The sequence below is a fragment of the Saccoglossus kowalevskii genome, chromosome 8 (genome assembly GCF_978046115.1).
Source record: "Saccoglossus kowalevskii chromosome 8, keSacKowa6.1, whole genome shotgun sequence".
NCBI classification, from domain to species: domain Eukaryota; kingdom Metazoa; phylum Hemichordata; class Enteropneusta; family Harrimaniidae; genus Saccoglossus; species Saccoglossus kowalevskii.
Window position 1 is genome coordinate 36,446,778 of NC_140648.1, and position 12,985 is coordinate 36,459,762.

A 12,985-nucleotide genomic window follows, 5' to 3' on the forward strand; every position below is an offset into this window, starting at 1 on the left:
TCGAGCAACCACGTATTTGGTTTGTACACGATTTGAAATAAAACATGGTAAGCCAGTTGCGTATACTTTATATTTATTACTGAGCGCGTTGACACGTTGACGCACAGTGGGTCAAACGTTACCTTCAAGTATTTCTGATTGACACGTCAGCCATGTCAGCTTCGAAGAAACGTTGCACACAACTGTCAATGTTGAATTTTTATAGTACAAGCAGTAATGTGAGGAATACCAGTATGATTGATGTATGACGTCGCCCTGACAGTATGTATGGCACTAAATTCAACTGAACGAAAAATCGATCACACGCGCCACAATTTGATGGTATAAATCATTTAAATTACGGCTTCTCTCTTTTTGGAATATGTGGTGGCCTTGAAAAGGGCCGTTTAGTTTGGTTGCTATGAAGCCACTAATCAAGCTTGACCACTTCATTATGATCTTCTTGGTGGTCGAGATTCCACAGTGCCTCGCGGCGGCGGGAAGCAATTCGTAAACGATGCGGAATATATTCAAAAATATTGAATGTATTCTTGTATGTCATCCAAGATCTTGAGACGCGATTTGCTGATCATCACTGTGATCTGATAGCTGCACAAGCACTTTTACCATGCAACATCGGTCAGCTCAGATCAACCCATGTGACCTCAATTAACAACTACTATGGGAAATTGTTGCAAAGGGATGAATTTTTGAATATTGAAATTGAAAAGTGGATAACAAAGTTCAGTTATACACCAATTGACCAATAGCCCAATGATGCAGCTTCATCTCTGGCTGTTTGTGATGTCAACTATTTCCCAGCCATCCACAGAATTCTCACAATATTCTTTACAACACCTGTCGGAAGCGAGTCATGTGAACGTTCTTTTTCTGCACTTCGGCGGGTGAAGTTATGGACACGATGTAGCATGGCTCAAGGCAGACTCAGTGCTCTTGCAATGTTACTAGTACACCGAGGCACAGACATCATTCCTTCCCCAAAAGTGATTTATTCAAGGAAAGCTAACTGGAGATAAATTAATATGCTATTGCCAAAGTTGTAAACATAAACTGTGTATTTTACAACTATCAATTGTATTAATCAGTCCTGTACATTACATTAATGTTGCTCCTATATGAAGATAGAACAAAAGTGTTTTATATATATTTATAAAATATATCAAGATGATTTTATTGTTAAAAGTAGATAGATATACCCCCCCCCCCATAGCCATTATCGTATGGCGCAACTGCACACCTCTACGCCTTTATATATTTATACATTTATACGCAATTAAAAAAATGCATTTGAACATTTCCCGTTCACTGCGAGATCCCGCGTTATGTGTGAAATCAAAAGTAAAAAAACAGGACACACAAAGATCGTAGCGTCGTAAGTTGTATAAAAAATCGAGTTCAAATTCAAATCATTCGATTTTTGTAGCAGACGTTTGATCCGCACCTTTCACGCATTATGCGAGATCTCGACACCCTGTCACTGAATACATGTAAGTGTGTGATCAAAGTACAAGTACGACAGCGTTGAATTCACTATTGAGTTATATGTTTCACATTATGTGTTATCATAGATGACTTGTAGTGTTTGAAACCCATAAGTGATTAGATATCTAGTCTTTATTTGCTACATCGAGAACTTTTGTGTACGCTCATTGTTTTGTTGTTGGTGATGATGATTAACGGCACATTATATTTTTCTTGATAGTTCTCCGTAAATAAAATATGTAGATATGAATTCTAATGGTAGACTAATATAGTGCGGGCTCAGCTGCAGGAAAAAAATGCGTAGTGTAGACAAAAATGGCCAAAAGTTTTGATATTTTTTTCTCGTGAATGATTCAACTTGATATTTTTAATATAACATGTATGACCAAACAACAAAACTTGCTAGAATTTGGGACATTTGTTTTTCATGGAATTGCTTTAACAAATTTGGTATAACACATATTTGGGAAATCAAGTTGAGAATGAGCAATCAAATGACGAGCAATTTCCTAAAATACGCTATAATGCGAGGCATGTTAACATCGGATCCTATAATGAAATGCGAAACATGCAAGCCTCCTCCACCAAGTCAGATGCTCAAAGGCAATGTGTAATCCTATTATGTGTGCATTATAAAGCTATAGCTTTTACGTTATAATGCGATATTGCTAATTGCATTTTAGCGGTGCGATACGACTATAGGGCGATAATGCGCTTGACAGGAATAACATCGGTTTCAATATAGTGTATTATAGCTGTTATTTATGTTAGGTCACTGTTGGTCACACCTGAGGAAATAAAGTTGAGGATGTGGAGCTAAGTTGGAGATCCCAAAGAATAGAGTTGGAAACTATAAAAAAAATAATAAGTTGAGGATGAGAAACCAAATTGAGAATCAGGAATCAAATTGGGTTGAGAAATCAAGATGGGATGCGGAAGCAAGTTGGAGATGAGATCTCAAGTTGGGAATGAGGAATCAAGTTAGGGGATGAGGAATCAAGTTGGGAATGAGGAATCAAGTTGGGGATGAGGAATCAAGTTGGGAATAAGGAATCAAGTTTGGGATGAGGAATCAAGTTAGGGAGAGGAATCAAGTTGGCGGATGAGAAATCAAGTAGGGATGAAGAATCAAGTTGGGGATGAGGAATCACGTTGGCGATGAAGAATCAAGTTGGGGGATGAGAAATCAAGTAGGGATGGGGAATCAAGTTCGGGATGAGGAATCAAGTTGGGGATGAGGAATCAAGTTGGCGATGAGGAATCAAGTTTGGGATGAGGAGTCAAGTTGGGGATGAGCAATCAAGTTGGGGGTGAGGAATCAAGTTGGGGATGAGGAATCAAGTTGGGGATGAGGAATCAAGTTGGGGATGCGGCATCACGTTGGGGATGCGGAATCAAGTTGGGAATGAGGAATCAAGTTGTGGATGAGAAATCAAGTTGGGGAAGAGAAATCAAGTAGGAATGAGGAATCAAGTTGGGGGCGAGGAATCAAGTTGGTGATGAGGAATCAAGTTGGGGATACGGAATCAAGTTGGGGATGAGGAATCAAGTTGGGGATGAGGAATCAAGTTGGGGATGAGGAATCAAGTTGGGAATGGGGAATAAAGTTGGGGATGAGGAATCAAGTTGGGGATGCGGAATCAAGTTGGGGATGTGGAATCAAGTTGGGGATGAGGAATCAAGTTGGGGATGCTGAATCAAGTTGGGGATGCGGAATCAAGTTGGGGATGAGGAATCAGGTTAGGGATGAGGAATCAAGTTGGGGATGAGGAATCAAGTTGGGGATGAGGAATCACGTTGGCGATGGGGAATCAAGTTGGGAATGACGAATCAAGTTTGGGATGAGGAATCAAGTTGGGGATGAGCAATCAAGTTGGGAATAAGGAATCAAGTTTGGGATGAGGAATCAAGTTAGGGAGAGGAATCAAGTTGGCGGATGAGAAATCAAGTAGGGATGAAGAATCAAGTTGGGGATGAGGAATCACGTTGGCGATGAAGAATCAAGTTGGGGGATGAGAAATCAAGTAGGGATGGGGAATCAAGTTGGGGATGAGGAATCAAGTTGGGGATGAGGAATCAAGTTGGCGATGAGGAATCAAGTTTGGGATGAGTAGTCAAGTTGGGGATGAGCAATCAAGTTGGGGGTGAGGAATCAAGTTGGGGATGAGGAATCAAGTTGGGGATGAGGAATCAAGTTGGGGATGCGGCATCACGTTGGGGATGCGGAATCAAGTTGGGAATGAGGAATCAAGTTGTGGATGAGAAATCAAGTTGGGGAAGAGAAATCAAGTAGGAATGAGGAATCAAGTTGGGGGTGAGGAATCAAGTTGGTGATGAGGAATCAAGTTGGGGATACGGAATCAAGTTGGGGATGAGGAATCAAGTTGGGGATGAGGAATCAAGTTGGGAATGAGGAATAAAGTTGGGGATGAGGAATCAAGTTGGGGATGCGGAATCAAGTTGGGGATGTGGAATCAAGTTGGGGATGAGGAATCAAGTTGGGGATGCTGAATCAAGTTGGGGATGAGGAATCAGGTTAGGGATGAGGAATCAAGTTGGGGATGAGGAATCAAGTTGGGGATGAGGAATCACGTTGGCGATGGGGAATCAAGTTGGGAATGACGAATCAAGTTTGGGATGAGGAATCAAGTTGGGGATGAGCAATCAAGTTGGGGGTGAGGAATCAAGTTGGGGATGGGGAATCAAGTTGGGGATGCGGAATCAAGTTGGGGATGAGGAATCACGTTGGCGATGAGGAATCAAGTTGGGAATGAGGAATCAAGTTTGGGATGAGAAATCCAGTAGGGATGAGGAATCAAGTTGGGGATGAGGAATCAAGTTGGGGATGAGGAATCAAATTGGGGATGAGGAATCAAGTTGGGGATGCGGATTCAAGTTATGGGTGAGGAATCAAGTTGGGGATGAGGAATCAAGTTGGGGATGAGGAATCAAGTTGGGGATGAGGAATCATGTTGGGGATGAGGAATCAAGTTGGGGATGCGGAATCAAGTTGGGGATGAGGAATCAAGTTGGAAATGAGGAATCAAGTTTGGGATGAGGAATCAAGTTTGGGATGAGGAATCAAGTTGGGAATGGGGAATCACGTTGGCGATGAGGAATCAAGTTGGGGGATGAGAAATCAAGTAGGGATGAGGAATCAAGTTGGGGATGAGGAATTACGTTGGGATGAGGAATCAAGTTGGGAATGAGGAATCAAGTTTGGGTTGAGGAATCAAGTTTGGGATGAGGAATCAAGTTGGGAATGGGGAATCACGTTGGCGATGAGGAATCAAGTTGGGGGATGAGGAATCAAGTATGGAATGGGGAATCACGTTGGCGATGAGGAATCAAGTTGGGGATGAGGAATTACGTTGGGATGAGGAATCAAGTTGGGAATGAAGATCAAGAGGGGAGAGGAATCAAGTTGGCGATAAGGGATCAAGTTGAGAATGAGGAGTCCAATTTCGCACGGGAAACCAAGTTGGTGACGAGGAATCAATTTGGGGATGAGGAATCAAGTTGGGGATGAGGAATCAAGTTAAGAATGAGGAATCAAGTTGGGGATGCGGAATCAAGTTGGGAATGAGGAATCAAGTTTTGGATGAGAAATCATGTTGGGGGATGAGAAATTAAGTCGGGGGATGAGGAATCAAGTTGGGGATGAGGAATCATGTTGGGGATGAGGAATCACGTTGGCGATGAGGAATCAAGTTTGGGATGAGGAGTAAAGTTGGGGATGAGCAATCAAGTTGGGGGTGAAGAATCAAGTTGGGGATGAGGAATCAAGTTGGGGATGCGGCATCACGTTGGGGATGCGGAATCAAGTTGGGAATGAGGAATCAAGTTGTGGATGAGAAATCAAGTTGGGGGATGGGAAATCAAGTAGGAATGAGGAATCAAGTTGGGGTGAGGAATCAAGTTGGAGATGAGGAATCAAGTTGGGGATACGGAATCAAGTTGGGGATGAGGAATCAAGTTGGGGATGAGGAATCAAGTTGGGGATGCGGAATCAAGTTGGGGATGCGGAATCAAGTTGGGGATGAGGAATCAGGTTAGGGATGAGGAATCAAGTTGGGGATGTGGAATCAAGTTGGGGTGAGGAATCACGTTGGCGATGGGGAATCAAGTTGGGAATGACGAATCAAGTTTGGGATGAGGAATCAAGTTGGGGATGAGCAATCAAGTTGGGGGTGAGGAATCAAGTTGGCGATGAGGAATCAAGTTGGGGATGAGGAATCAAGTTGGGAATACGGCATCAAGTTGGGGATGCAGAATCAAGTTGGGGATGAGGAATCAAGTTGGGGATGAGGAATCAAGTTGGTGATGTGGAATCAAGTTGGGGATGAGGAATCAAGTAGGGATGAGGAATCAAGTTGGGGGAGAGGAATCAATTTGGGATGAGGAATCAAGTTGGGATAAAGAATCAAGTTGGGGACGGGGAATCAAGTTGGGGATGCGGAATCAAGTTGGGGATGAGGAATCAAGTTGGGGATGAGGAATCACGTTGGCTATGAGGAATCAACTTGGGAATGAGGATTCAAGTTGGGGATGAGGAATCAAGTTGGGGATGAGGAATCAAATTTGGGATGAGGAATCAAGTTGGGGATGAGGAATCACGTTGTCGATGAGGAATCAAGTTGGGGATGCGGAATCAAGTTGGGGATGAGGAATCAAATTGGGGATACCGAATCAAGTTGGGGATGAGGAATCAAGTTGGGGATGAGGAATCAAGTTGGGGATGAGGAATCAAGTTGGGGACTTGAGGAATCAAGTTGGGGATGCGGACTCAAGTTAAGGATGAGGAATCAAGTTGGGGATGAGGAATCAAGTTGGGGATGAGGAATCAAGTTGGGGATGCGGATTCAAGTTATGGGTGAGGAATCAAGTTGGGGATGAGGAATCAAATTGGGGATGAGGAATCAAGTTGGGGATGAGGAATCATGTTGGGGATGAGGAATCAAGTTGGGGATGCGGAATCAAGTTGGGAATGGGGAATCACGTTGGCGATGAGGAATCAAGTTGGGGGATGAGAAATCAAGTAGGGATGAGGAATCAAGTTGGGGATGAGGAATTACGTTGGGATGAGGAATCAAGTTGGGAATGAAGATCAAGTGGGGAGAGGAATCAAATTGGGATCGAGGAATCAAATTGGGGGATGAGAAATCACGTTGGCGATGAGGAATCAGGTTGGGAATGAAGAATCAAGTTTGGGATGAGAAATCAAATAGGGATGAGGAATCAAGTTGGGGTGAGGAATCAATTTGGGATGAGGAATCAAGTTGGGGATACCGAATCAAGTTGGGGATGAGGAATCAAGTTGGGGATGAGGAATCAAGTTGGGGATGAGGAATCAAGTTGGGGATGAAGAATCAAGTTGGGAATGAGGAATCAAGTTGGGGATGAGGAATCAAGTTGGGGATGCGGAATCAAGTTGGGGATGAGGAATCAAATTGGGGATACCGAATCAAGTTGGGGACGAGGAATCAAGTTGGGGATGAGGAATCAAGTTGGGGATAAGGAATCAAGTTGGGGACTTGAGGAATCAAGTTGGGGATGCGGATTCAAGTTATGGATGAGGAATCAAGTTGGGGATGAGGAATCAAGTTGGGAATGAGGAATCAATTTGGGGATGCGGATTCAAGTTATGGGTGAGGAATCAAGTTGGGGATGAGGAATCAAGTTGGGGATGAGGAATCAAGTTGGGGATGAGGAATCAAGTTGGGGATGAGGAATCAAGTTGGGGATGCGGAATCAAGTTGGGGATGAGGAATCAAGTTGGGAATGAGGAATCAAGTTTGGGTTGAGGAATCAAGTTTGGGATGAGGAATCAAGTTGGGAATGGGGAATCACGTTGGCGATGAGGAATCAAGTTGGGGGATGAGGAATCAAGTATGGAATGGGGAATCACGTTGGCGATGAGGAATCAAGTTGGGGATGAGGAATTACGTTGGGATGAGGAATCAAGTTGGGAATGAAGATCAAGTGGGGAGAGGAATGAAGTTGGCGATAAGGGATCAAGTTGGGAATGAGGAGTCCAATTTCGCACGGGAAACCAAGTTGGTGACGAGGAATCAATTTGGGGATGAGGAATCAAGTTGGGGATGAGGAATCAAGTTAAGAATGAGGAGTCAAGTTGGGGTGAGGAATCAAGTTGGGGACGAGGAATAAGTTGAGAATGAGGAGTCCCGTTTGGCACGGGAAACCAAGTTGGTGACAGGGAATCAATTTGGGGATGGTAAATCAATTCTTGGACGAGAAGTCAAGTAGGAGTGAATATTCCAGTTGCTAGGGTTACATTATGTACAAAAAACATGTACCAACACTCATATTTAAAGTATAAGTGAATTCACAAAAGAAAATCACGTGATATTATCTTATGAGCATGCGCAATAAATTCAAAATGATAGGCATTCGGATTTTGGAAAAGCACTCCCCTCATTAGTATTTTTGAATTAGATTTCGCGTAATCTTATTTCCCGTTCCTTCAGTTTGTTTTCCAAACAAACATCCTCCACGAATTCCTCATCGCCCGTCCTCGCAAACAGTATATACTAGTATTTCTTTCCATAGACCCATAGACATACATATCATTCTATGTTGAACTGAAATAATGCATGAAAAACAAGCCTCCTGGACCTAGTCTGATGCTAGAATGAGATACGTAAACCTATCATGCACGCATTAAATCTTTTCTACGGTAAAATTTTCTAAAGTGCGCTGTAATGCGAGGAATGTTAATAACACGAGATTCTATGCTAATGCCTATGGTACACTGGAAAACTAACCCGTGTGTTTGTTTTTATTAAGTAATCCAAAACTCGGTTTAGGAAATAAATTGTTTCTGGTTGGCGTGTCAACATTGCGAGTTGAACTTTTTTCACATATTTAGCTATTATATAGCGCCCTCTATCGATGAAACCTGCAAAATGTGTGCCCCGTCGAATACGTTTCTTTTTCTTTTGAGGCGGAACCAGGGATTTCAGACGATAACCCGTCATTAATAGTACTATTTTAGTGACATCGCCAGCAATGTCTGGTTTATTGCATGATTGAGGTAATCACCTACTACCATATTTGACATATTATATTATATTACAGTGTGTGCAGGTGTTATCAGTTTGACTCAAACACTATCCTTTTAGTGTACGGGTTCAATGGTACGACAAATGACAAATGAAACAGGTTATAGATATGTCACACGCAACGTAATATTACCGTAATTGGTAAAGTACAGGTGTGATGGTTCAAATACCAAAATGGCAACAGTAACAGAAAGACGGCGGCGATGATAAAATACGAACACGGAGCCAACAGATGAGGTTTCAACTAGTACTGGTATTGTTATACTCTGCAAACATCAAGTAAAATAACGCGGTAAAATTCCACTACTCCAATAACTAGATACTTAAACAAGAATACAATTCAACGAGATCTCCGATCTGATCTCAGTGCTGAACAACTCCCCTATATATACCCACACTGTCTATAAATAGACCATTACATCAGCATACATAATGAGTCTGGAACTTACTACAAATTTCTAGAATGTTCCATTACCTTCTATTGCCTCCTACAGTGTCTATTACCTATTCAACCATTTTCTAAAAAATATAGAATATTCCACCCAGACACAGTACGGTTCTAGAACATTCTCAGTGACACGGAAGTGGTAAACAAATCGTATACGACAAGATAACAATTAGATTATCTGTTAGTCGATTCTGTTTGGTAGGTAAATGATTTCGTCTACAAAAAGGAAAAAAAACTTGCCGCTCACAATTTTTAACATACATTTTTCTTCCTCCCAGTAAACCACAAAGAGTCCAGGGAAGACATCCGGTAAACCACAAAGAGCCCAGGGAAGATACCCGGTAAACCACAAAGAACCCAGGGAAGACACCCGGTAAACCACAAAGAGCCCAGGGAAGACACCCTGTAAACTACAAAGAGCCCAGAGAAGACACCCGGTAAACCACAAAGAGCCCAGGGAAGACACCCGGCAAACCACAAAGAGCCCAGGGAAGACACCCGGCAAACCACAAAGAGCCCAGGGAAGACACCCTGTAAACTACAAAGAGCCCGGGGAAGACACCCGGTAAACCACAAAGAGCCCACTCAAATTAATATATGTAAGTGTGATTGCCTTAAAAGCTCATCATGTGACATGGTGACTACGACCGCCCGCTTTTAAAAATCCTCTTTCTTTCTTATTGAACATAGGTGAGCTAAGTCGTTAATATTTATCGGCACTATCAAAACGCGGGATTCGGGTCAGGTTGAGGTTGTCGATTATCAAACATTTCATAATATCAATATTTTTAAATAACAATAGCAGCATATAAAATTGTTATATTAAGGCCCGGTCATGATTTTTAATTTACCGAATCATGAAACGTACACAGCGCCACCACACGCCGTAAAAATAAAGCAAGAGGGCGCACTTTTCCGCCGCCTCGTGTAAACCGCGAAATGTACAATGACATTGAAACAACTACAATGTATAAAGGGTATGATGATCCATGGAAGGTACTAACGTTAGTACCTTCCTTGGATGATCTAAGTTCAAACGGTCAATTGTTATCAACAATTGCAACTACAGGCTGTGTACAGATCGGGTTATCACGAATCAACGGGTCACTAATAAAACAATGATCACCGTGACTGTTTTTAATTTCAATAAACTATTTACTTTTTTTAGGCTTTAGAAACAATATTTAAATTTATTTTTAAATTTTACTGTCAGCGAACCTCGCAAACTATTTATATTCTAATTTGGTATATATTTATGACGAACTTTTGACCTGATTAGATTTTAGTAGAACTATCCAAATTCTGCAGGTTCCCTGTGTATATTTGTAATTATTTTTACAAATGCATTTAAATTTACGGTATGTGTCGTTTAATGTTCCTTTGGAATTAATCTGCATATGTTAATTAGCTAATTTTCCCTTTGATATCCGAGTTTCCTCGAATAGATTACAACTTGATACATTTGGTATACAACTTGCAAATATGGTATATGTAACTGCATGTCGAACGCCGGGCATGCGCAGTCCAAGTATCTTTCCGGAACATGTCTGGACATAAGTTGAACAAGTCAAAGACAAGTCATATATTAGTCATCAACATAAAAAAACAAGTACATTTTTCAAGGATGCCTTGATCGATTTTATTCAAACTTGGTGTGATTATGATGAATCATTGCTACACAATATTTGGTGCTGTGATTTGATTCAAAATGGCCAACTGACAGCAATATTGATTTTCAAGTGTTCTTCTTTGATCAGCTTTGTTTTTGCGGTTTGTTTTGGTCTCGTTTTATTCGGTGTTATTTGTATACTTTACTCCCTATGTCAACAGCAACTATGAGTTTACAATTATTTCTCAGTAATCATTCCCGTTTGGTTCTATTGCTTGCGTGGGAAGGCACACCACCAACGACGAAATGGAGACAGTGTGAACCGTGATATGGATATCATGTTGGTCAAAACCTACGAATGATATAGTTTGTGTGTGCTTTTATTTTTGAAATTGGATTCATGTTGCGAAATTCGCAATATAACAATAATCTGTGAATAATTTATACTCGCCATGACGTCAGAACACTTCAAAGATTGGTCAACTTAAATTCCAACGGCCATTTAAAGTTTAAACATGTTATATTTATAAAACGTGTATAATGACAACAGGTGTGTGCCGTCCACTGTAGTGATATAGAGATGTCAGTAATAACATTGATTACCAGTGTAAAGCAGAATGTACTCTGTCGAACATTGCTTGCATCGCACTGGCGTACACGTAACACTAAATCATGATTTGTATTCCCTAGTGTGTTTTTTCCCGCTAGGATACAATGTTTGCGTAGGTGTGGGTCAATGAATAATGGTGTCATTACCCTCACACACTTAGAATGTCCTAGATAGAGTGCATAGTACACGAATCACAATACGGGCGTACACATAATATTGAACAAGGCAAAGGTTAAACCTTCAAAACAAATTGTTATCAACCCTCACAAATAAAACAACAACAACAATATATCAGCGCTGAGTGCATTCATTGAGTGGGCCACCGACCCAGTGAAGTGCCCGGATGTAACAGTCGAATTTGCATTTGAAGTGAAGAGTTGAGAATCATCAAGTTTTCGATCAATACTAATCTGTTTATACAATAGGAACACGTAAATGCCAGACACCAAATAATAATTCTCGTTACAGGCAGTCGCGTGATGATGCACTCACTGCTGTTCATTATTATGAAGCCTCTGTAAATGTAATTATTCACCCATCATATGGTCACGAATGAAGTCAAACATTTGAATCATGGAGGGTGGCTGGTAGAGAGTATGGAGTGCATTTGTTTCCCCGGTGTCTTGTCTGTACATATTTTATTTCCTGAATTTGCCAACATTTGTTTCTGCAACACCTTGATGAATTTTTGGTGTCTACCTTACTTTTTTAACAAATTTTCCAGCCAACCCCATGATTTCCGATGGCCGACCCTAAACTATCACCCTTTGCATTCTATAACATAGATAAATAATAGTCGTCTTATTCAAATGCTGCAAGGAAGGCTGCTACGTGCGTATTGCCTCGCATATCATGATTTGTATCCCCTAGTACATGTTTTCTTTCGCTAGGATAAACTGCGAGTATAGATGTAGGTCAATAGATAAAGAAGTCATTACCCTAACACAGTTCACAACTTGATCAGTTAGAATACCCTAGAATGACGGCATATTTGCAATTTATTTCTCATATACATAATTACATGTTGATAAATGTAAATACTGTGTTTTTGATATAATCATCGTATATTCATCTCGCATTTATTGTTCAATTAAAAAATCATCCAATTCCCCGTTTCATCCATTTCCAGGTACTGTCATCCCACAAGTCGTTTATTCTTTCTGATTCACAACTTTGTAGTTCAGGGGTAATCGTAGTCGTCGTGTTCTCTTCTTTACCACAATACGGACATGGTCGGCGTTCATTCGTCTCCATCTCTTCAAATTCGCCAAATTCAAACTCAACGGATCCAGGTTGTTCTCTCAGTGTTGCTAGGCAACAACAAGATTCGAGTATATTCTTATCATTTGCATATACAGACGGTGATGTTACCTTATATAGATCTGATCTTGTCGTTACGTCATTAATATAATCTAAAAACCATGTCTGGGATGAAGCGATGACATCACTTGGGCTGAAGAAAGAGACGAATAATCACGTGACACATATGTGACAGTTATAAACTATCGATCATGGGACAGCAGTCAATATTGACGTCTAATAATACATGAATGTAAACGCTGTCCAAATTATTGCGCAAAAATGAACTACAAATAAAACATTATAAAATGTTAAAATATCATTTATTTAGACTCGGTGTCAGTGCATGTTGTCAAACCTACCAATTAATAGATTTAAGGCACATCTCGTTTCGTTCGACTCCGTTTAACCAACATTCTAATAAATGGCCACGGTAAGTCCATTCCTCCCGCATT

At 41.1% G+C, this 12,985-nt stretch overlaps 1 protein-coding gene across 1 annotated transcript; it reads right to left on the reverse strand.

Annotated features, from left to right (window-relative positions):
• Window positions 1–12,203: 12,203 nt before the first annotated feature.
• On the reverse strand, window positions 12,204–12,985 carry LOC102803023 (uncharacterized). Its single transcript, XM_006820833.3, has 2 exons — window positions 12,893–12,985; window positions 12,204–12,684 (listed from the first exon to the last, which is right to left on the reverse strand). The coding sequence occupies exons 1-2, from the start codon at window positions 12,982–12,984 to the stop codon at window positions 12,330–12,332; spliced, it is 447 nt and encodes a 148-aa protein (XP_006820896.3). The 5' UTR covers window position 12,985; the 3' UTR covers window positions 12,204–12,329.